Raw genomic sequence first — 26,103 nt, forward strand, 5'->3', positions numbered from 1 at the left:
ATGAGAGAGAAAATACAGTCTGTTGAGCGAGCGCATACAACCTATCAACCTATCGTGAATGTATGCGTTGATACAGCAAAATCTGAGTCGTCTTCTTTTTCTTCTTTGTATGTATCAACGATGTATTTTGTTATATGAGTAGAAAAATACGGTCTATTGAGTCTATTGAACGAGCGCATACAACCTATCGTGACTCTATGCGTTGATACAGCAAAATTGATACATTAGCTATGAATGGTAATTAGACAAACTATAGTTATGCATGGTAATTAGACTCTAAACTATAGCACTTAATGAAAATTCCCCAAACGCAAATCAAGAAACAAGAGAGGTAAAAGAATAAACCGATTAGAAGCATAAAATTGGAGCCTAATCGAGATGTTTAGAGCTCTTTCCGCCCAAAGAAATTACTCGGGAAGGAAAAATAAATCATCGCCCATTTCAACTAGTACCAAGAAGTCCATATAAAACACCGAATCTGATATTCCATGTACAGATTTAGGATAGTATCCTGAACAGTGTCCTACTCCTAAAAGTCTTAAAATTAAACAATCACACATCTCACTCAGGGCAATCTCAAAAGTTCCTGTCTTTACAAGAAATAATCACATTTGACCAGAAAACAAAAACATCTCAGTAACAACTGTTCACCAATGCAAAAGCTGATAGCCTAAAGGTTCCTGGTTCCAATAAATGCACAGATAAGCAGTACTATATGCTCCAGAGACATTGCGCAGGGACTATATTTTAACAAGGATTCTCCTATAACATTTCGCCATGAGGATAGTCCAACCAAAGTAACCGTTAACAGATAAAATTCAACTATCACAAAGATGCAGGAAGCGCATGTTGATTTACTGTGATAAACGCCAAAAACAAATTCCTTACCCGGCAGTGAGGACCTAATAAATTGGTCTTATTGAAGGCCTCCATAATCCCGCAGATCCTGAAAGACTGTCAAGAGACGCAAAGTATTCGTGATGCAGGGCTTCCGTAGCAGAAAACAAAATCTCTAGCTGGAGGTATCAATCTGCTTCCCATGATCTTCCTCCGGTATATGTCTCTTTAACCTCGTAAGCCAGATATCATAATTCATAGGATATGGTGTTCCACAGAGGCTGTCAACATAATCTGCGAATGCTTTCAAGACTGCAGAAATATCTCCGAGATTCTGTTGGATCAACCTTTTTGACCAAGAGGTTTCCCTCCACTGCAAAGCCCCTTCAACTGAATCCAAATTTGGCATTTGACCTCCAGAACAGAAGTAAAGCATGTACACCAGACTCTCTGCATCAGAGGCCGAGCACAGTTTCCCTTCTTGAAGGGCATAAGTGGAGGAGAAATGTAAATTCATTGCAGGACGATCCCTCTCTTCTAAAATAGCATGTCCCCAACCAATAAGAACAAAATAAGGTTGCCTCACGCCAGAATTAACATAAATGACATTCTCAGGCCTTATATCACCGTGCCGAATGCCAGCTGAGGAAGCTGCTGAAAGTGCTGATAAGCAGTCATGGCAACACTTAATAGCTTCATCCGTACCAAATTGGCCAAGTCTCACCATATCAGCAACTGTTCTGCCCACTGGACTAGTAACTAAAACTGGGGTCCCACACCACGGGAGATCACAATTACCGCCTGAGCTGGGTCTCCTGCATTGGCCAGGGTGATTTATCCGGCCAGATGCATTCAGTTGAGGTAGATACTTGCTCCACAACCCCTTTTGTTTCATAACACCCAATACCTTTGTCTGCCTCTGAACTTGATACCACAGCTTCATATCTTCCCATGCTGGTTCCAGCTGAGAAGGATGTGAACCAACATACAAAAATAATGTCGTACCTGGATCTTCAACAGAAGATGCAATATAATATGGAATCTCTCCATCTGTTAGAACTTCATTTATCTGATAACCCTTCTGCCAGTTTGAGTCTTCTATCAGCACAATAGAACCGACTTCCAGCTTCATGGACTTGTCAGGTTCTAACCTGAAGGACTCCTCCTCATGTACTTCAACAATTTCAGGTGAAGCACTATGCTGCTGGAAGCGAAATAAACCATTTCCATTTGCCTTGCTATCCCCCAATTGTCTTTCAATTCTTCTTGCCTGAAGACGAGCGCTATGATCAGCAGCCAGATCTTCGACTGAATTCTTTGACATTCCAGCATATTGTGTGATCGAGTGGAAGGTTGCATAAAGTACTTGTAAAGCGCCGATATCTCCCCAATTAGCATTTCCAAGCTTGTTCCAGATCCTATCAATAGGGGAAATGGTAATTAAAGCATTATTCTTTATCCATTCAGCAGCACAACCATATACATCATTCAAATCCATTTCCATCTTGCTTATATCTCCTTCAACTTTCAGGACTCCACCATATTGAGTGTCAACTAAAAGAACAAAAACTGAATTCAAACTGAGAGGAATATTGGATCTGCTGAGGCTTCTCGCAAGCAATACTCTTAGCGCAAAGAATAAAGCTTCGCCCAAAATTGAGAGAGAAGGCTTACAGTCTTTCTCTACTGTAGCAAGGTTTCCAATATCAGGCCTTAGAATAGCAAGCTCCAGAATATCATCCCACTTCCCTTGAGGATGCCTTGGATTCTTTAGCATTACAGCTGTGGCACAAAGACCTTCAAGTCTCCCTTTCGCAATAGCTTTCTCAGCCTGATAGAATCTCAGGTTAGAATTGTAGACCGAAGAAACATAGAAAGGCAAAGTTTCATCTTCACCCCAAAATGCCTCCCACAAACCTCTCACACTTGCATGTAAAAAGTCTTCCAGGGCAAGATAAGCAGTTGCTTCCGCAGCGCCAGAAGTTGAGGCATAAATAGCACTAGGCATACGAACCAGCTGTTGAAGCGGAACTCCTCCCAAAGCATAATCAAACTTTTGAAGATCTATCAACTCAAAAGGGACATCAAAAGAGGGTTCATTGCAAGTTGAATTTTCTGCTGTTTCTTCATACCACGTTCTGAGGTTTTCGGTCAGGCTTTCACTATCTACAAACCTATGGAGAAACTCTTTGCGATCTTGAATCCTACCACCTGAAGAGATACTGGACTTTTTTGCCCCAGATTCCACAGATACCCGATCTGGAGATCCACCTGTCAAATTTAGTGCCAGATACAGGAGAGATGCTCATTAGATGTGTTCCAGGAAATTCTAAACATGTGTTTCTTTTTTAGAAAACTCAAATATAATTATATAAATTGCTGCACCAACATAATGAAAGTTCAAAGTCTACAAAGGCAATCCCCTCAACGGGGAATCAATGAATTCTTTTTGCATTTCAAAAGGAAAGAATACATTAGGGAGGAGCCTCCATAGCTTTGATCTAGTGGTAAGAGCATAGCACGTGATATGTTGGTTAGACGCACGTTACGGGTTCGAGCAATGCCGCAGACAAAAGCATATTTAAGTGAAGGTAGATGGATGGGTCCATTATCAACCAAGTTTCGAGCCGTGCGCCTCAGTTATCAAGAAAATAATATGTTAGGGAGGATATTACGCCATAGAAAGAGAATTCATGGACTTTTAAGAATTTTTAAGGCCCTTGCCATGCTAAAATAATAGCAGCAACTAAATCAGAATATCTATGGACCAGCGGTGCCTAGGACACATTATCGCTGTTAGTTTCTTCACCAACTAAAAAAATTATACGTCAAACTCAGCAATCTTCTATAATTGCTGCAAAAAAACATATCAAGGATATTCAAAGCCATTTTGTTATTGCTACAGCCACTAACACCTGTATTTTATCTACTATTCTGCCTAGCTGGGCTTCTCAAATGGAGATTGGGCAAACTCCCAACCAGTCTCCCATAAAATCTAAGCAAGATTGTATGAAATTGTAACAGCTCCCACTCAAGTGCACACTTTTCTATTTTCACCAATCCGCATTCAGCTCTAATTACTGCTTTGGGGATATGGACAGTCTGTTGAAAAACAAATGATGGTAATGTTTCAGACTCTTCTTTGGGAAAGATTTCAAATAATATTCAAATTGTTCATGGAACTATACATGTAATGAAGAACATGATTATGGTTATAGACAAGGATGTTAGACCGCAAACTCCCTTAGACCCATATAAATGGACGTACTTCCCTTTGTAGTTCATCTAGAAGACTTGATTCAGATCCATGAAAAGAAATAAGCTAGTCCTCCTCCAATTTTTTCCATTCATAATCATATTTATGCATTAGAATTTAAACCAGCGCTACAGCATATGACAAGTGATGTACACCTGATCTTAGCCAAAAGGCCGAGAAAGGTATGATAAGTGATGTACACCTTTGCACCAATATTTTAGTGCTATTATCAAGACGAGTTAAAAACTGAATAAATAGGACGGTTTCGGCAAATGGTATTAGTAACCAGATGCATTTTGCTGAGGTGCATCAGTCAAAATTTACCTTATTAACCGCCATGCAAGTGCTGCTTCATCAACATTATGAGATAAAGTGTAAGAAAGAAAGAAAAATCATTATCAAACATGCAATATTGTCATTAAAAGGTTACTCTCTCTGTCCAAAAAGAAAGACATTTTTGATCTTTATATATGTTCAAACAAGTTATCTTTAAAATTTTACCCTTAATGAGATGATTTATAGCCAGACAAATATCTATAGCTAGTTTTAGACCACAAGTTTCAAAAACCTTTCTTTCTTCTTAAACTTTGTGCTTGTCAAACAAGGCAAGATAAAATGGGATGAAGGGAGCAACATAAAAGAAATCATCATAAAACATGCATAAAAGTTATTAAAATGTTTATATATAATTTTGAAAAGTCATCTCTGTCATAAAATTTGGCCAGAAAAGAGATCATGGAGCATAAGAATGTTTAGGACGATATTCATTTTGATGCTCACAACAGCAAAAATTCTTCTTTTTCATAAAAGAGATACTTCTAAAAATCAACACCCATGTCCCCAAAATTAAGAAACATAATTTATCATACCTCACATTTAGTTAATAAAAACTGGGTGTCAAACATTAGGTTTAAATGGCAGGATTGGAGATTCATGATGCAGCCTCGTACCATCAACTAATATAATCTAAAATAGCAATCGTTTTCGTAACTATGCATGTAACTCAGTAAATTTGTCCTTTTAATTGAATGTAATAACACCTAGCCCGGCCTAAGAATACAAGATTCACTCTTAGAGAAGGGGCAAGAAGGGCACAATGCAAACGTATGCAGTACTGCAATTGATCTTAGCCAAGAGGCTGAGAAAGGTATATTTATTGGACGATTGAGAGGAACATGGACAAGTATAGGATAAGTCAGCTAGAATATGTGCGTCCCATGACCATGGGCACTATCCTAAAGAGGGTAGCTCTAATATCACTAAGATTATAATTTTTTCAATGCCTTTGTCCATATAATTTATTTATTTTATTTTTTTCTTTTGCTCGGTAAAAGCCCCAACAGATACGGCATTTTTGCTTTCACCTTTGATAACACTACTTAAGTAAGAGTTTTTTCTCTTCTTCTCTCTCATGTTGACAAGTACTGCTTTTTTATGGCACTTAGCAAGGACAGGAGGAGAAATATATTTAAATAGAGCTCCAAGCCTTCAGTTCCTCCAACATTATCCATCTAACTGAAGTATGACTACTTATACTGTTTTCTTTTTTCCATTTAGTACTTTAATTCCTTATGTAACTCATAAGGACATCTAGTCGTCAGCCACTATCCATTCCTCACAATTAAAAGACTGCGACAAATAATTCAACCATATTTTCCATTTATAGATGCTAAGAATTTGTATGTAAAACTTCTTCCATTATCGTTTTAATTTTTGTTGTTTTTCTTGGTAGTTGAATGGAGAAATAAAGATTCTCATTTTCATTATTTCTGTTAACATTATCAAGCAAATTTTTTTTTTTTTTTTTGAGAAAGGTATCAGTTATATTAATCTTCAGCACAAAGAGCTGTTGTTGTACCCAATAAGATCCCAGAAAATGTACAAAATCCATCCATGTTCTTCTTACGAGATCTCTGATATCCAGTATGCAATCAACCGTATTTACAAATTCCTTTACACCAAAAGTGAAAAAGCAGTATACAATTCGTCTTTATCTTCTAAATTAAGCTGTACCTATTTTCAAAGCACCTAGCATTCCCATTATCAAGCAATTTACAAGACCAATACTTCGAGAACATGAAAATAAATGGCACACAAAAATATGAAGCCAACGAATCGCCTTGATGTCGTGTAATCAAACACAGGCAAGATCATTTGCTCTTTCCTATTATTTGTCCTTTTATATCAACAAAAAATAAGCGAAGGTAGAATTATTTCCCCCCTCCAATTCGAAAAAGATCCTACATTAACTTTAACAAAGCAAAAGCTGCAATCTTAGAACATAAAGATAGAAACTTTCGGCCAAGGATCATAGCAAATTTCCCTTAGCACAAAAATCCAAGAATTCAGAAACCCATTAACCAAAACAAAATTCAGTAAAACCCCAAATCACAGAATGAGCCTAACTTTAACTAAACAAAGCAAAAACTACAAACTTTGAACATAAAGACAGGAACTTTCAGCCAAGGATCACAGCAAATTTTGCTTACCACAAAAATCCAATAATTCAGCAATCAATTAACCACAATAAAATTCAGTAAAACCCCAATTCAGAAATCAGCTGTTATCCCTTAACCACTATGAGTTTAATTCAGTAAAACCCAGAAAGTCAAAGTCAAAGTCAAAAGAGTGGCCAAATCTCTAGGGTTTTACAGAGAAAATAAAGGAGAGAGGATTTATACCTTCCATTATGGAGAAAAATATGGAAAATTGGAGTGAAATTATGTTCAGATCCTCAGCTTCAGAGCAGACATACCAAGTCTCCGATGAACTCTCCCATTTCCCAACTTTCTCTCTCTATACTAACACGCGCGCACTCTCTTTCTCTCTCTCTCTCTAAGCTTATTGCCTCGGTATCGTCTGACTAAAATATAATTCTATTTATTTATTATTTTTAGCTAGAGTAGTATTGAAATTCTTTCTTTCTTTTTTCTTTTTTGGTTTATATCTGCCTTGTAAGAAGAGACAATGATTATAGGAAGCCGGCAAGGGGTGAATTTTTGGCATCATTACATTACATTACAGTTTATGAGATGTCAAGATTTATGAAATTTTGACTAATAATGACTTGTCTTTGGACTACATGCCTCCTTTAATTAAGCTTTCAACTTTTTGTCTTCTACACCTCAAAAATAAAACAAAAATACCATCCTTCTTTTTTTCATTAAGAAAAATATTTTGTTTTAAACATTAAACAAGTAAAGAGTGGTCTTAAAACAAATTGCAGTGAGTTATTTTGGGCACATGTGAGCATGTATAGTTGAAATTAAAAGAAATTATAAAAATTAGAGTTATGTATGAATATAAATTTTATCTAAAAAAGTTAATGTTTAATCGTGAATAGAAAATATACTATTTTACTTCAAATAGATTTTATTTGAGTTTGAGCCATAACCCATTTCGTTTCAGGTATATCATATGATGCACTAATTGATGTACCTACATTTTTAACTAAAAATATGTTCGTAACTCTAGTAGAACCTGGTAGAAGGCCTACCCGACTCATAACTCGCGCATTCTAAATGATTTGATTAGATTTCAACATGTCTTACAAGCTGAAAACGAATTAGATTCTTTGACTAAAACTTAAGAAACTTACGGAAGACTATATGTTGTACACATTAATTAGTGAATAACCAAACGAGAGCATACTTCAACAACAACAACAACAACAACCCAGTATAATCCCACTTAGTGGGGTCTGGGAAGTATAGTGTGTACGCAGACCTTACCCCTACCCTAGGGTAGAGAGACTGTTTCCAAATAGACCCCCGACATCCTTACCTCCAAGAACTTCCCACCTTGCTCTTGGGGAGACTCGAACTCACAACCTCTCGGTTGGAAGTGGGGGTTGCTTACCAACGAGAGCATACTTCAGACGACCAAAATCCATGGGTTAGATGTGAGCAAAGAGAAACTATTTTCAGAGTATCGCTCTCGACAAAATTGGTATTCTATCCTGATAAATAGGGACTGCATTAATGAAAGTTGATCAGGCACCTACCCCATCAACGGTTCTCAGTAGAATTTTCTCCAGTGTTAAGATACTCGGTACTTTTTGCCCTGGCAACTTGACCTGGCCCTGTCACTAGAGTTAGTGGCAGTGGCACGCTGCAGTCAGAAACCACTACCCAAGGCTGACTTCCTGTCGTGAATATGTAAGCTGTAGCTAACAGAACTTCAAGCCAACTAATTCACGTAGAGACACACACGAAGAGTCATTCACATAGATAATATGCTGAGTTTTCTTCGATTTGGGCCTTGTCGCTCTCCTTACTCTTTAGCCGTGACAACAGACTAAATCAGCCGAACCAAATCGTCCAACATACATCAGTGCTACCAAAAACTGCAAGAGCTTTAGATGAATATAAAAGGTACTGCATAAAGCAACTGCAGGTTTGTAAGCTACATGCGGAAAAAAGTAAATGGTAGCATGAGATTTCACAAATTTCCAGCCTCAAAAAGTTTGCATTTATGTCACAAATGCAAAAGGTATAAGAAGCTATAGAACTGCATTCATCAATAAATAAATAAAAAGTTACAGTCTCCGTAGACATGGTTCAACAAAACCCCAACAATGAACAGAGGACTTATCGAGGTACAAGACTCAAGAAGACATCACGGACAGCCAAATAAGAGAAACAAAGTCATCCAAACCACTGCAACAATAGAGCATTGCATTCATCCAAGGTACAACCTATCCGGATAAAATCATAAAAAGAAACCATTATCCTAAGCCGACCCAGTCTGATGAATGTTTGGTCTTTCTTCAGTGTAAAAAAGGTAAATTGCAGAAGAGGGAAATCACTTGGCCATCATGACCTTAACAAACTCATCATAGTTAATTTGTCCATCACCATCGACATCGGCCTCCCTAATCATTTCATCAACTTCTTCATCAGTAAGCTTCTCACCAAGGTTGGTCATCACATGACGGAGCTCAGCAGCAGAAATGAAACCATTCTGGTCCTTGTCAAACACTCTGAATGCCTCCTTCAGCTCCTCCTCCGAGTCTGTATCCTTCATCTTCCTGGCCATGAGGTTCAAAAACTCTGGGAAGTCAATGGTTCCATTACCATCAGCATCCACTTCATTTATCATGTCCTGGAGCTCAGCTTCAGTTGGGTTCTGTCCCAATGACCTCATCACAGTCCCAAGCTCCTTAGTTGTAATGCAACCTATTCAAAACTTCAATATTAGCCTACTAGACCTGAAGGATCAAAACACCCTCTGTTTCTGACTGCATTATTTTTCAGTTCATAATTGCAAAAGAAATCAAAATGCAAAGTTAACCACATCAGATAACTCAGAAAGCAAAATTCAGGGGAGGGGAGAACTACACAGAAATTCAGCTACAAAAACCAATGTCCCTTTCAAGGACTTCAAATTATACCAAAATCTAGAAGATACATCTCACTTATCATGCTATCTCCCAAAATCAACAGTAAATCTGATAAGTAAATTCAAAAAGAACAAAGAAGTACCATAATAGAAATTCCGGAAAAACAAATGAATCCTCTAATATATTTGCATCTTTCTGCTACACATTATTTGGATACATTTCTATAGTAACATTACTTGTACATCTAAAACAAGAACCAAATATGTTGCAGAAGCAAAGCCAGTTCTTAAGTGGTAACTGATTAAAAAATACAGTCAATACATGCAACAACAGCTGGAACTCCGATTAAAACACCATCATACACATTATACAAACTATAGCTCTTCATCCAACCAAAAAATTTCTTCAAACCTCCACTTCATCCCTATCAACCCATAAAAATTAAATAAAATAAGAGCACAAAACAGACAATTATTTGGTCATTTTGGGAAACAACATTAGAAAGCAAAATGGTTTATATTTCTTCAAACCTCCACTTCATCCCCAAGGCTTAGGTATTTATGGGAAGAAATCACCTAGGATTTTTTTCTGCTGGGATAACGCTAGTCTCCAAGGTTATCACCCACTTCATTTACTGCAAGGCCACACCTTAGGTGCTCAAATTTTAGACCACTATTTGCAAAATCTTATTTCTGATAGATGATTTCTAGAAAAGATCATGTTATATTAAAGTTTTAAAATACCATTTTAAATGCTTACATTAATACAGACGAATCTGCTCATACAGTTATGATAAAGACAGAGAAACTACAACTACCATTTAAAGCAAGTTGAAATCACAAAAAGAGTAGCTATAAAGACAGATAATTTGGCCCACATCTAAAACAAGTACTAACAACCACAATACAAGGTCAAAGATTCACCATTATTCTCTAAATAAATTAGGCCAAAATTAGATTTTTCTTCAAAGTTCAATTAAAAAAATTTGTAATTTCTCTAATCATTGCTTTCTCAAAGGAGATAAATCATTCCTATATACCAAATAAATCAATTGTTATACATTTCACTTATACCAAATCCACAAAATCAGCAATTTTTCAACTTTAATTGTTCCATCAAATCTCCAATAGTTCTTCGCTCGTAAATTATTGCACCTTAAAATTCAACACAAAATTTTGTATCTTCCATATTCTCAAATCGGTTGCTTTCTCAAATGAGATACCATTCCTAAATACAAAATAAATGAATAGTTATACATTTCACTTTCACCAAATCCAGAAAATCGGCAATTTTTTCAATTCATCAAATCTGAAAACCAAACGGAGACTAACCATAAAGTCAACAAAGCCAGATCTGAACTCAAATGTACGGATATAAACATATTAACAAAAAATTACACATAATGCAATTTAATAAAGAGGAGAAATCGAATCGAACCATCGCCGTCCTTGTCGAATAGGCTGAAAGCCTCCTTAAACTCAGAGATCTGATCATCGGTCAGCTGATCCGCCATTGAGAGGGAGAAGAAGCTTCTGGAATTCAGAGAACACAAAGGGAGAAAAAAAAAAAGATTGGTCTTAGAAGTTTGAACTTCTCACCTCTTGGATTTCAGGGTAAAGAGAAGAAATGGCGAGTTTTATAATCAACGATATATTAGACTTTTCTATGGGCTAATTATTATGTAAATAGAAAATACCTCTAAATTTATCCTACTTTCCCGCTTTACCCTCCGTTTCTCCTCATTTTCTATTGACAAGTAATACCTCTCTGTTAGTTTTTTGTTTGTATCTTTACTCTTTTACATATAAAAAAATTCAAAATTTAACTCTTCATTTATATTTTTCGATATAAATTAATTTTAGAAAAAGTCTTCTTATGTACCAAAATGCATATTTGCTAAAGGCTTAAAAATTCAATTAATAAATCATTATTGAGTATAGATATGTCTTAGCAAATTTTTACATTTATCAAAGAAATTGACAATAATTCATTATATAAGAGGTTATCATAAGAGAAGAACCTATAAATCATTCTCTATTGGAGAATCAGCAAATTTTGGGGGGAAAATTTATATGTAACTAATAAAAAGACCAGGAAAAAAAATGTAGAATGAGGAAAAATTCTCCGAAAAGGAAAATCATCATAAATATAGTGTGCAGTTGATAACTGCAACTTATACGCTTTGTTAGAAGTACTCTCCCACTCCAGTTTATCTCACCATATTTCTTTTTTGGTCCATATAAAAAAAATGACCTCTTTTTAAATTTAAAAATAATTTAACTTATGCTTTTAATTATATTCTTAATGAGAAACTTTTACAAGTTAAAATAGCACAGTCTAGCCAGTTTTCGAACTGATCATTCAAAAATAGCCAACATTTGTCAAGTTAATGAAAAATAGCCACTATTTTGTTGCAACAGAGACCAGTCCAGCATAATATATTGGAGTTCGGTGCACCTGTGTATGAACTTCCAGCATATTATGCTGAACCGGTATACTCTGCTGGCTCCAGTATAATATACTGGAGACTGGAGCACCGGTGCTCCAAACTCCAGTATATTATGCTGGACCAGTATATTATACTGGAATATACTGGAGTTCCAGCATAATATACTGGAAGTGTTTTTCCAGATTTTGAATAGTGTTTTCGTTCAGATTTATCTTTACAAGAAAAGTGGCTAAATTTCGATTATTTTTGAAACAGTGACTATTTTTGAATGACCACTTGTAAATCTAGTTATTTTTTAATTTCTCCCCTTTTATAGCTACACAAATACTTTAGCTTCGTCAACACTACGAGTCTCAAAAGAATTATAGTCATATAAATATTATGGCTTGTTCAGGGCCACAAATTTTAAAAGTCTTCGTATTTTTTAAACCATGTGTCCAATCATATAGGTTCATAGAAATTGAAGAGAGTACTAAACAAAAATATTTAAATACTTAAGGGACCAAATTGATTTTCATACAGATCTTCATATTTGTTTGTTCCTTAGTAATTTAAGAATCAGAAATGGCGATCCAAAAATCCAAAAGGGAAAGCTAAAACTAAGATCCCAAACGCTCATACTCGTAGTTGCAATTTTAACCATAACTGTATTATATATGGGAACGTATCAACAATAAAAAATAAAAAATTCAATATAATAATACAAATGAGGTTTGGAGAGGGTAATGTATACACATACCTTACCCCTACCTTGAGAAGGTAGAGAAGTTATTTCTGATAGACTCCCGGCTCAAAAAAGATTAAAAAAAAATAGTAGTACCATAACACCAGCAAGATAACAAGAAAATCGAATTGAAAGAAACAGCAGGCAGTGATGGAAATCAAAAAAATAAGAAAGAACATATTAACATTAATACTACTAGATACTTAGGTGTACCTCTGAGCTCTAAGAGGCTATCAATAGAGCAATGTCAACTACTATTAGACAAGATGACAGGAAGGATCACTACCTTGACAGCAAAATTAATGTCTTATACAAGCAGGCTGCAACTGATTAAGAGTGTACTTACAGCTATACAAAATTTCTGGTCTCAAATATGCATATTGCCTAAAAAGATCATTTAGGTGATTGAAGCAATACGCAGAAGCTACCTCTGGATAGGAGCTGCAAAATGTTCCAAAAAAGCTCTCATTGCCTGAGAAAAGTTATGCTTGCCTAAGGTTGCTGGTGGATTGAACATAACAAACATTGACTTATGGAACAAAGCAACTATCCTAAAACACTACTGGAGTCTGGGGCAGAAAAAAGATAGATTGTGGATCAAATGGGCCCACACATACTATATAAAGGGGAATATGATGAATGAAGTTAAACCAAAGCAGGCATCCTGGGTTGTACAAAAGATTTTCAATGCAGGAAAAATATATTGAGGAGGCTGGGCTAACAGTAAATGAGATTATGTGCAAGGACAATTTCTCCGGCAAATGTATAACAACGTGCGAGGTAATTATCCCAGAGTTCATTGGAGGAGTCATATGTAATAATTAAAGCAGTCCAAGGTGGTCCTTCATCTTCTATCTGGCCGTACAAAATAGGCTATATACAAGAGATAGTTTCATCAAATGGGGGATACAGAGTAACCCGATGTGCCTTTTATGTGAACAAGAGCAGGAAACCACTTAACACTTATTCTTTGAATGCGACATAGCAGCTAGAATCTGGCAACAACTACTCACATGGCAGAGTGTCAGCAGAGCTGTAATAGGATTGTCTAAGGAGATAACATGACCAATTAATGGTAGGCTATAATCTCATGTTTTAGTCGTTTATTAAATTCTAATTTACTGCACTTCAAATTGAGTTTGAGCTTTAATCGTTAGTGTTCTGCACTAATTGTGTGTTTTATATCTTGTAGGAATGATTCTGATCTATGTAGATATTATGGAATGAATTCAAGCTATTCTAGAGCTTTCAAGTCTGAGTAAAAGCCCAAGGATTAAGTTGGGATCGTGTTCATGGATCAACGGATGATAGTACACTTTAAGAACGAAATGAAGAATCGAGCAGGCATACTGCATATTGTCCAGTAAAATACACATAACTTTTCGCTCAGAAATCCGTTTGGGCTCCACAATAAATCGTTGGAAAGCTATTTAAAAGGACTACAACTTTTATGTTTTACATTTTCCTGAATTCCCAACTACCGCAGGGCGCGCCGCTCCTGTGAAAATTTCCTGCAGCCTGCCAGAATCAGCTTTCTGAACTTCCCCACTAATGCCCCGCATGGCGCGTCGCCCCATGCGGCGCGCCTGTGCAAGTTTTACAAAGCCAATGTCCTATTTCGCACGGAGAAGGTGTTTTAGTCTGGGCCCGACCTTACTTAGTATAAATACATGTAAAAATGTTATTTTATGGACTTTTGATACATTTTAGACCTAAGGAATCTAAGGAGGAGGTGGAGAAGTAAAAGCACAAGGATTTCATCATTCAATCCTCAACCAAGATAAGAGTTCGGATCGTTTTATGTTTTCTTTTGATTTAAACATTGTTATGATGAATTACTCCATTTCCATGGAGTAGTTCTCTTTAGGGTTTGATGGATTTGTTGTATTGATACTTGTTTGTAGATATTAATTCTAGTTTTATGCATTGAAATAGTTTTGAATGTTTTAATTGTGCATCTATATTAACTTGTTCATGTAATCGAGAGAGAAATAACTTGTGATATTTTTGCATTTTATCTTGTTGGTTGAATTCATTAATTCTTCTTAGTAATCAGAAGAGGCTAGTTGAATTGATGATTAACCCTAGTTAGGAGGATAATCGAGAAAGGTTCACCTAAAGACCAATCCACTATGAATTCTTACATATTTATACCGTTCTTAAATTGATTCATCTTGTGAGGTTGAGACTTAATCGAGAGAGAAATTTCTACTAAACAATCGAATTAATAACCAAATGAATTCGAGAAACTCAATTGAATATTAGAAGTGAATTATCTAGAGTTAAATCTCAAACACTTGTCTTGCACCTATCCTATCAACCTATCTTCTCCCAATTGATAACTTCCTTTGCTTACTATTTGTGTTGTTTGTCATTAGTCAACAACTCTCTTATTTAATTTTAGTTTAAATCACATAAATCTCCATTGTTGATCATCTTGGATAGCAATTAAGCTATACACTATGATAATATTGTTTAACTTCAATCCTTGTGGATATGATATTATAATTTACTATATTCGACTAGCGAGCATATTTAAGTGTTTGTTTCAAGCTCGTCAAATTTTAGCGTCGTTGCCGGGGATTGGCAATCAATAGTGTTTGAAATAGGTTGTATTGCTAATTCAAGAAATACTTTTTCTTTATTTTCTTTGAAACAATTTTTTTGTGTTTTTTTTTATTAGTTAATTTCTTTTCAAAATTTGTTTTGTAGTTCCTAACAAGTTGGAGAAGATACTGTAGATATTGAACTCTAAATACTGTGAAGATGGAGTACAACCAGCCTAAGAAAATAGTTGAAGAGTTAGCAGCTGAACATTATCAACGGTCTACTATGTGTTTTAAATGCGGTGGAAATCATCTATTGGTTAACTGTCAAGAAGGTGTGTATTTTTCCTATGGTTCGTATTTTAAACAGTCTCTCTCTGTTTCTAGTCCGTACAGGTTTGAGGATTCATATGGGCACAATCTTGACTCTGGTTGGGATAAATACCCTTATTATAACTGGAATGGAAGTGAAGTGAGACAACCACCTCAAGGGGAGAATGATAGTTTGGAAGAGCTTGTGTATAAGTTCATAAATAAGCCGGTAGAGAGATCCACTCAAGATAAAGAAGCCATTAACAACCAAACAACGCAAGTGAGTCAATTGGTAAGTACACTGTCAAAAAGCTCATTGCGTTGTAATGTTGAATATATGGAGGAGATACCCTGTGAAAATGAGCCTACCCAAGAGGATGAGCATCCATAGAGAGAGCTTTTCACTGTTCAAGAGGGCTTTGATTTAACGAAGATGATCGAAAATAAGGTTGTGGTTGAGTGTGAAGCAACGGAAGAAGAGTCCAAACCCCCATCCACATTTCCACATCTGCAACATGTAGTAGAAGAGAATGAGAAACAAATGGTCTTAGACATACCAGAGGAATATTCACTTGACCTTTCGTCCTTGTTTTCTTATTCTAACCTTGATCATGTAGATTTTATTTTTGGGGATTTACATGAATATATAAGGATTGATCCTGTGAAAGAATGTAGGAATAAGTTGAAGATGATCATGAACGAGCAATTCAGCGCTTAAGATAAGGACAAGAAAGAAAGAAAAAAGTGGGTCTTGCAGGTATCCTCAGAAGAATTGGGCTTAATTAGCTCCATAAGGAATCCCAAGGAGCGAAAATGAGGAATGAATTTAGAATTATTGGGTGGAGTTCATAAGTTCTTGAAAAAAAAAATCAGGGACGTTTTATTTAGCTTATGATTTTTAATTGTGTGTCATGGGGACATGCCACAACTTAAAGTGTGGGGTGAGGGATATACTTGTATGATGTATGTATGTTAGTTTTAGCTTTTGTTTTTGTAGTGCTTTTTAGTAGTTAGAAGAAATTGAAAAAAAAAACATAAAAAATTTAAAATTTTCGACTTTTTCCGACGATGGATATCATTCGACGGGTTTCTTGAGGGACAAAAGTCGAAAGAAAAAAGGAAAAAAAAAATATTTTGTAGGAAGTGTAATCCCCCCTTGATGTTTCTTTGTGCAACGGTTCTTTTCCAAGGGTTTTGTTTGAACCAGGTGTAGTTAGTTTTTATTTTTGTTAGAAGTAGGAAACCTTGTGCTATGTTTTAAATTGAAGCAATATCTCTTGACTTGATTATGCCTTGAGAATAGTGAGTGATTTAGTTGTGACACTTAGGCTCAGTTTTTTACTCTTGTATAAGTACCTTAAATTGTATGATTTTAGCCTGGCTTAACTGCTTTGACTAGAGTATCTTGATAGTCCAATCCTAAGTGATGTATGAGGTTTGTGTCATTCTGTGCATAACCTTTGAGGTCTAGACCTTACCCCGTGTATTTACAAAGTGAAATGGTAGTTTTGTTCAGTCTTGGTAGTGATATAGGTGTTTCTTTGTTGAGCCAGATTTATATGCTTTTACACATCTAATTGTGATCTATCGTAGTTAACCCACGTTGAGCCTGTAATCCTGTTTCTTTGGAAATCACATTACAAGTCTTACCCATTTGTTTGAATTGACCATCTATTTGAACCTTGTACCTCTCATGAGCACTTGAATTTGTTATGAACTTTGTAAAAGTTGAAGTGTGGGGTGGTTAGTTTGGCTTTTTAGTGGAACTAATGAAATAAGGAGAAAATGTGCATTGTTTTGAAAGTAAGAGCCACTTGAATTGAAAAGTAAAGAAAAAAATATAGTTGTTGTTATAAAATATAACCAAAAATAATAATATAGAACAAGCAAAAACAAACTAAGAGGTCTCCTTGCCATAGCAACGCTATTCCGCCATATTGGCCTTGAGCTGGTGCTTCTGCTAAGTGAGTGAACCCAAATTCTTCCTTCAAGTGATCATGACTTTGAACATGAGTCTCCAGCAGAGCAACTAACGCGGGTTGATGGTAGTTGAGGAGTGACCTAAAATTCCTTTTAAAATTTGGGGATTGGGCTCCGCGACAATTCCAAATGGTGAACTGCATTTGGTTACAATGAGGGGTTGGGTGGGGTGGAGTCTGCTGGGACTCCATGGTAGTCGTGGTCGTTCCTCGCAGTGAGGGAATCAAAACTACCCCGTATTTTCCCACCTCATGGTTGTTTGTAGGACGTATGTTGAATGAACAGCTTTGAAGATCCCTAGGACACATTATAATCATATTTCTTGCATAATGTTCTTTTAGGTCGTAGTATTTGTTGTTGTTGAGGAAGCATAAGATGGGTCATGTTTCCCTCTTCTCTACAATGTCTGCTCCCACTTCCAGTTGAGCTATTTCTTCGAGTCCGTTGAGAGGGTTTTGCTGGTGGCGAATTGGGGTTGGTTGATAAGGTATAGCCTGTGCATGCAGGGGTGAGGGAATGTATAATGCTGCTCTTTGTTGGATCCATGGTACTAGCGAGTGTGTTGGCATCTAGGGTGGGTATAATGGAAGGTCCATCGAGGCAGTTTGGTTGTAGTACATCGGGGGTAGTGGAGTGTGTGTTTGAACATGTTGCATGGAGGAGGGGGGTGCATGGCCCATAGATACTGGTTGTATAGGTCCACTCCCAACCTCATGCCCTCTGTGACTATTTGGGCAATGTCTGTGGGGTTCTGTAGCACAAGTATCACTTCCTGTCCTTCTACTTCTATCATGAAGGTCAATGCATGATCGTGGAGGCTCATCTCCAACCAGGATTAGGGGTACGCTTGCATGGGAGGGTACTGAGTGATATACAGTGGTGGTAGGTGTGGTGGTGGGTTGTTCCAAGGGTGGTTTACTGACGGATTCATGGTGATGGCATGTTGGAGAATTGGTGAGGTGGAGTATGCCCTGGTTCTCGTGTGCTGGTGGTTTAATCCCAGTCGATTCATGTTGGTTAGTATTAGTAGCAATATTAATTTGGTCACTGCGTATGGTAGTGGGATTAGGAATTGTAGGGTGTATTAATGAGTGAGGTTCTGTTAAAGGGGGAATGGGAGTGGGCAGACTCGGCGGTTGATTTGAAAGGGTAAATGATGACTGTTTCTTGAGTGTGGTATTGGATTCTTGAGGTGTGTGTGATAGGGTCTGGGCTAAAGGGGGAGGGAGTGGTAATTTGTTTGGGCTTGGGGTGGCAGGATTCTTAGGGCCATCATTATATGGGTCTGTGGAAGGCATAGAAGGTGTATTTGGGGCCTGATATGACTGAGGTATTGAATTGGCATCCGCGTGTGTAGAGGTTGCCACGTGGGATTGGGTAGCAGGTAATGGGGTGTACGTGGAAGGTGGTAATTCTGATTGGTGGCCAATAGATTTAGTCGGTGTAGAGGGTGTATTTTGGGCCAGGCTTATTGTATGGTTAGATGGTGTTATGTTGTGGGGATTGGGCTTTAAGGAGGATGGCCTTGGGCCGGTGCTAGTAGGTTGAGGGTCTAGTGAAGGAGCCATTGAGGGTTCCTCCGTAGTATCATTAAGTAGTTCTAGCATTTCTTTTGTAAAAAATATCCCAGGGGTAGTTGTGTCAAAGTGATGAGTGGAGGGGGAATGGGAGGGGAGTGGTTCGTTAAAAGACATACATGTGGGTTCCATGTAGCTTAGTTGGTGTGACCATGTTTGCTTGACTGGACGAGTTTGAAGATTATGTTGTAATGGTGTAATAGGTTTAGGCGGAGAAGCTCTTTTACCTTTAGCTGGGTTAGAGTTTTTGCCTCGAAATGGGAATGACACAGTTTGCCATTCGTTAGTAATTGGATTATGTGAAGTTGAAGGTGTGGCAGTAAGTTGTGGGCGGTTTGAGGGGGTGTTAGTTTCCGGGTGTGGAATCTGGGAAAGGGTTTGAGAAGGTGATGGTATTAGAGGGTTATGTGGGTAAGTACATAGGTTCTTATTGTGTCCTAGCCTGCCACAAATGGTACAAAGCATGGAGAGCCCTTCATATAGTATTTGTTGCCTATGGTTGCCTATAAACACATGAGATTTCACTGGACTTTCAAGAGGCACTTCAATGCATATACGTGCATAGCGACCTCTTGTGGTCGCGGATGTGAATGTATCTATTTTGAGTAACGTGCCAATCTTTGATCCAACTCTTTGCAGTATGTCAAAATCATAGAATTCAGTAGGCAATTCTGGTAGACAAATCCAAACGGCTGAGTAAGTGAGTTGTGCATTGGAAGCTATGAACTTAGGCTCTCATTTACGAACAAATAAAAAGTGATTGAAAATAAACCAAGGCCCCCCATGTAGTGCTTTGTGCATATTTTCTTCTTGTTGAAATTTAATAAGAAAGAAGTCACAGCCTAGGTCTATAGGAGATATATCTTCCGTAGGCTGCCATAAGGCAATGAGTTTGTTTTTCAGAATGTGGTGACCAATTTGACGTCCAAACAGCTTGACTATGACTGAGTGCTTCCAGGGTGAGTAGAGTCGAGTTTTGTCTGTGGAGGTGAGTAGTATGAAACAGTCATAGTGGAGGTCATTTTCTGTTTCGTCAGATAGATCTAGAGATGTTGGTTGGTTGGTAGCAGTGATGTAGTTTTGTGAAAGGAGTTTTTGGTTGAGGAGTGTTTCTTTGAAGGATGACTTGACATCGGGAGAGGTATGTGATGGAGAGTCTATATGCATTTTACTTAGGTCTGGTGGTTCTGGTGGGGAATGGGTGGGGGTGGAGGTTGGATCCATGGTTAATAGGTTTTGTGAAGGAGGAGAAGAAGTTTGCGTAGAGAGAAAGAGTAGCTTATCTTTCTAACCCTTTACGATGTATCCTGACTTTTAATAATTGTAAAATCATTGGTGGTAACCTTCTAAATCTCGAACAACTTGAAGTAAACTCAGAAGCTATTCATTCCATCATCCAGGTACCACCTAACCCTAAATGTTGGCTATTTTCTATTATTTACGCAAAAAATAATAGACATGCAAAACACTGGTTATGGGAACAGTAAAAACACTTGCATGATCATACTAATATGCCTTGGTTGATGGGGGGATTTTAATGAAGTGATAAGAGCTAATGAAAAGTATGGTGGAAACCCTATTAATAACTCTAGATGTGATACTTTCATTAGATGTCTAGACTATTGTCACCTAATAGTGTTAGGTTTTAGAGGTAGTCGCTATACCTGGACTAATAAACGTAATCTAGCTAATAAAATTCTTGAAAAACTAGACAAATTTGTTAGTAATTATGATTGGCTCACTCTATTTCCTGATGCTAATGTTCAACACCTCCCTAGAGCTCATTCCGATCATTGCCCTATACTCCTTAATTTAAAGCCTAATTTTAGATGTAAAAATATATTCCGATTCGAAACAATTTGGACATCCCACTCTTCTTTTATTAACCTTATTAATAATAATTGGACTCCCAATCAAAAGTTTCTCACTACTATAGAAAATTTTACTGAAGAAGTACAACAATGGAACCAGCTTACATTTGGTAACATTTTTAAACAACAAGAAACAATCCTAGCTAGACTAAGTGGTATACAATCTTCCCTCAAGTACACTACCAGTCATTTCCTTCAATTACTTGAACAAGACCTAATAACGGAGTTTAATCACTTATTAAGATTAGAAGAAGAGTTTTGGAGACTAAAATCTAGGATAAATTGGCTACAACAGGGAGATGCTAATAAAAAAAATTTCCACCTAATTACCCTACATAGGAGGAGACGTAATCGAATCACAGCTCTTAAGGACTTAGGGGGAAATTGGGTCACGGAGCAACCACAAGTCGACTCCCTAATAATTAATTATTATGATTCTCTCTTTACTACTACACACATGCAATCCACTATTAAAATAATCAACCACGATACCCACACTCTTACGAACACTGACCAACTATCCTTGTCGAGGCCTCTATCTATAAAGGAAATATACCAAACAGTTCACTCCTTCAAACCTCTTAAGGCACCAGGGATAGATGGCCTCCACCCTTATTTTTATCAAAAATTTTGGCCACAAATATCTACATCGGTCATCTCCTTTTGTAATGAAGTATTCCATTATTGGAAATTATCAATCCAGGCAAATACCACTTACCTTTGTCTAATACCAAAAATCAAACACCCCTCTATGATTACCCAATATCGCCCAATTGGGCTATGCAACACTATCTACAAAATTATTTCCAAATTAATCGTCCAACGCATCAAGCCATTAATTAATAAACTAATTATCCCTGAACAAGCTGCCTTCCTTAAAGGAAAACGAGCTGCTAATAATGCTATCATCATCCAAGAAATACTTCACAAATTTAGGAAAAAGAAAGGTAAAATTGCAAATTTTTTAATAAAACTAGACCTAAAAAAAGCCTTTGATAAAATGGAATGGGGGTTCATCAAAGAAACCTTACATTTCTTTAATTTTCCCACGAAAATCATTACGCTCATTATGTATTTCATAACAACTACTTCCATTTCAATCCTTATAAACAAACACGCATTTCCTTTTTTCCAACCAACTAGGGGTATTAGACAAGGTGACCCGCTATCCCCATACATCTTCATATTATGTCTAGAATGAATCTCAAGGAAAATACACCAACTGGTGGATTACCAAAAATGGAAAGCAATCAAACTTTCCCATAATGGGCCCCTAATATCTCATCTGTTTTTTGCGGACGATATCACCTTAACATCTCACATAACCACCTCATCTGTGCACCCCATAATTGACACACTAACAACCTTCACTCAGATGTCTGGTCAAAGTATCAATTTTCAAAAATCAAAAATCTTTTTTCGCAAAACACTTCCCATTCAGACAAACACTTTGTCCTTTCGTCGTTTAACATGAAGGAAGGTACCGCATTTGGCAAATACTTGGGATTCCCCTTATTTGTAAAGCGACCCGCGGAAAACGACTTCTATTACATACTTGATAACTTCAAAACAAGATTATCAGGGTGGAAATCACAATTTCTGTCCATAGCAGGCCGGACTACATTAATTAATTCTACCCTAAACACCTTACCGAACCATGTAATGCAATAAATTAAAATACCGACGGAAGTCATCTACAAAATGAACCGTTACCAAAGAAATTTTCTCTGGGGTAGTACTGAATAAAAAAACGAATCCACTTAGTAAAATGGGAAGTAGTACAACGACCCAAAAAGCAAGGGGGACTAGGTATTCAAAATTTAACTACTAAGAACAATGCATTATTAGGAAATCTAGCTTGGCGGTTTTTTAACAATACTAATTCCCTATGGGCCTCCATAATTGTTAACATTTATATACATAGGAAATCAGGAGCTCATGGTTCCCCCACCTGGAGAAATATATTATTGGGCTGGAACCTATGCCAAACCGACCTCGTTTGGCATATTGCATGGGGCACTAATATAAATGTGGCACGAACCATGGATAGAACCTAATATGACTCTTCGCCAATTAATCCATGGACCTCTAAAACCCCATGAGGCTCAAGCCACCCTTAGCAACTATATCTCCCATAACACAATTGATACATCCACCTTACCTTTCTCTCTACCAGATAATATCACTTCCCTAATAACACAAATATTTATACCTAGGTTAATAATCCCGCAGGCAATTGATAAAATCATCTGGGGACTCACTCCAAATGGCAAGTTTACAGTCAAATCTCTATACAAAGATCTCCAAGAACCAGCTCCGCCATACCACCATCATTGGCTCTGGAAACTAAATCTACCTCCAAAAATAATCCACTTTCTTTGGTTAGTTTCACATCAACGCTTACCTACTGCCTCATACCTATACCATATAAAGATTACCTTATCTAATCATTGTACTCTATGCTACCAACACATTGAAACTATTCACCACCTATTATTCAACTACCCGCGCACAAATGTCATATGGGCTCAACTAGGGTTAGCACCTTACATCCAACACTGCAACACTCACCTCTTAACACATATTCAAGCAATCCACTACATAATCCAACATGCAAAAGAATTACCTTATAACTTACCATCAGTCACTCTTATTCCTCACATAGTGTGGCACATCTGGAAGTTAAGAAATCACTATGTTTTTAATCGCCAATACACTAAACTGCCACCCTCTACCAAGCAATTAATCTCCCAAACAGTGGAATTCCACTACCTTATTCATCAAAACCCAAAAGATCAACTGACAAATCACATAGGTACTCCAATGTATATTAAATGGCATCCCCCAGCGGTGGGCATAATTAAGCTTAACACAGACGGAGCGACCAAAGCAAACCCTACTATCAATGGTCTTAGGGGTATTTTCAGGAATTCAGAAGGTCAATGTTTAATAGGATTCATGGGTTCATCCTTAACAGGCAATTCCACATGCATGGAATTAAAAGCCTTGCTACAAGGTTTACAACTTGCACGACAACATCAACTCACACCACTGGAAGTAAATGTGGATTCTACAGAGGTAATAACAATGTTTAATAATGATAATCTCCACTACTCATCCTCTATAATAAAATGCAGGTACTTACTCCAGCAGCTGGGTAATCCACTCATCACTCACACATACAGGGAGCAAAACTACGCAGCACATTATCTAGCTCAACAAGGCTCAATTACTCAAGCTCGGGACACCACAACTACCTTCACTCAGCCACCAGACTTTTTTCTACCTCAACTATTAGATGATCAAGAAGGGACTATCTATAGGTGTTTTGTCAAACCATGCAATGCAATGGATTTGCTTTACAACCCATCAGCCTTGGCAAATGACCATCCACTGGGTCAATATTTTATAACTCCTTTTGTAATAGTGTTCTACTAGCTCCATGTAATGTTACTACTTAATTAATATAAGTTCTTTTGACGACCAAAAAAAACAAACTAAGAGATATAGAGAGAAAGAGAGGAAGAGAGATTCTTATTTCTTCTTCAATTGTATGTATTTTCCTATCTATTACAAGACCTTTATATAGGCATTAAAAATGAAGAAAATATGTCATGGAATATGTCATTGAACATACAAAATATGTCATTGAATATGTCATTAAACATTTGAGATGAAGATCATGGAAGAAGAGTAGACATCCAACATAATGTGATATTTATCATAACACTCCCCCTTGGATGTCCATAGATAATGTGCCTCGTTAAAACCTTATTAGGAAAAAACCCTATGGGAAAAAAATTTTAGTGAAGAAAAAAGAGTACACATGTTTATAAATACGCTTTTTGGTTGCCTCGTTAAAAACCTTGCAAGGAAAACCCAGTGGGACAAAACCTTGTAAGGAAAAAAGAGTACAACGCGTATTAACTCCCCCTAATGAGAGCATCAACTCGCATACTTGCGCCTTCGCATCCCAATTTTGTACACCCGTTTCTTGAAGGTTGATGTTGGTAGAGATTTGGTAAACAAATCAGCCATATTATCACTTGAACGAATCTGTTGCACATTGATATCACCATTCTTTTGAAGATCATGTGTAAAAAATAACTTTGGTGAAATGTGCTTTGTCTTATCTCCTTTTATGAATCCTCCCTTCAATTGGGCTATGCATGCTGCATTGTCTTCATACAAAATTATGGGTAGTTTGCCACACTTCAAACAATATTTGTCTCGGATAAGATGTATTATAGACCTCAACCAAATACATTCTCGACTTGCTTCATGAATAGCAATTATCTCAGCATGATTAGAAGAAGTAGCCACGATTGATTGCTTAGTCGATCGCCAAGATATGGCAGTGCCTCCACATGTAAACACATAACCTGTTTGAGATAGAGCCTTATGTGGGTCAGATAAATACCCAGCATCGGCATAACCAACAAGATCGGGATTGCAATCATTGCCATAAAATAAGCCCATATCGGTAGTCCCTTTTAGATATCGCAATATGTGTTTGATCCCATTCCAGTGTCTCCTTGTAAGATCAGAGCTATATCTTGCTAAGACATTAACAGAAAAAGTTATGTCAGGCCATGTAGTGTTAGTAAGATACATTAGTGCACCAATTGCACTAAGATATGGTACTTCAGGACCAAGAAGCTCTTCATTCTTTTTTTAAGGTCTAAACGGGTCCTTATTCACATCAAGTGATCGAACAATCATCGGAGTACTTAATGGATGTGCTCCATCCATGTAAAACCGTTTCAATACCTTTTTTATATAGGCAGATTGATGAACAAAAATCCCATTTGTCAAATGTTCAATTTGCAAACCGAGACATAATTTTGTCTTTCCGAGATATTTAATCTCGAATTCCTTCTTTAAATAATCAATTGCCTTTTGGAGTTTTGTAGGAGTTCCAATAAGGTTTATGTCATCGACATATACGACAAGTACAACAAATTCCGATGTTGTTTTCTTTATATAAAAATATGGACAAATGACATCATTTATATAACCTTTCTTTAATAAATACTCGCTAAGGCGGTTATACCACATTCTTCCTGATTGCTTTAGACCATACAAAGATCTTTGCAATTTGATTGAAAATATTTCCTGGGACTTTGAATTCTGTGAGTTAGGCATTTTAAATCCCTCGGGAATTTTCATGTATATCTCATTATCAAGTGAGCCGTAAAGGTAGGCTGTAA

General features: G+C 37.0%; 2 protein-coding genes across 2 annotated transcripts; both read right to left on the reverse strand.

Moving 5' to 3' along the window:
• Positions 1–414: 414 nt before the first annotated feature.
• Positions 415–7,149, reverse strand: LOC107779517 (uncharacterized). Its single transcript, XM_016599966.2, has 2 exons — positions 6,775–7,149; positions 415–3,108 (listed from the first exon to the last, which is right to left on the reverse strand). Exons 1-2 carry the CDS (start codon positions 6,779–6,781, stop codon positions 1,013–1,015), a joined length of 2,103 nt encoding a protein of 700 aa, XP_016455452.1. The 5' UTR covers positions 6,782–7,149; the 3' UTR covers positions 415–1,012.
• Positions 7,150–8,585: 1,436 nt separating this feature from the next.
• LOC107779518 (calmodulin) lies at positions 8,586–11,099 on the reverse strand. The gene is made up of 2 exons (XM_016599967.2): positions 10,872–11,099; positions 8,586–9,270 (listed from the first exon to the last, which is right to left on the reverse strand). The coding sequence occupies exons 1-2, from the start codon at positions 10,945–10,947 to the stop codon at positions 8,897–8,899; spliced, it is 450 nt and encodes a 149-aa protein (XP_016455453.1). The 5' UTR covers positions 10,948–11,099; the 3' UTR covers positions 8,586–8,896.
• Between the last annotated feature and the right edge of the window lie 15,004 nt (positions 11,100–26,103).

The sequence above is a fragment of the Nicotiana tabacum genome, chromosome 5 (assembly GCF_000715075.1).
Source record: "Nicotiana tabacum cultivar K326 chromosome 5, ASM71507v2, whole genome shotgun sequence".
NCBI classification, from domain to species: Eukaryota; Viridiplantae; Streptophyta; class Magnoliopsida; order Solanales; family Solanaceae; genus Nicotiana; species Nicotiana tabacum.

Coding starts and splice junctions, on each gene's coding strand:
- LOC107779518 (XM_016599967.2), bottom strand. CDS start 10,947: ATGGCGGATCAGCTGACCGATGATCAGATCTCTGAGTTTAAGGAGGCT. Junction 9,271..10,871: donor ATTCGACAAGGACGGCGATG/GTTCGATTCGAT, acceptor AGTTTTGAATAG/GTTGCATTACAACTAAGGAG.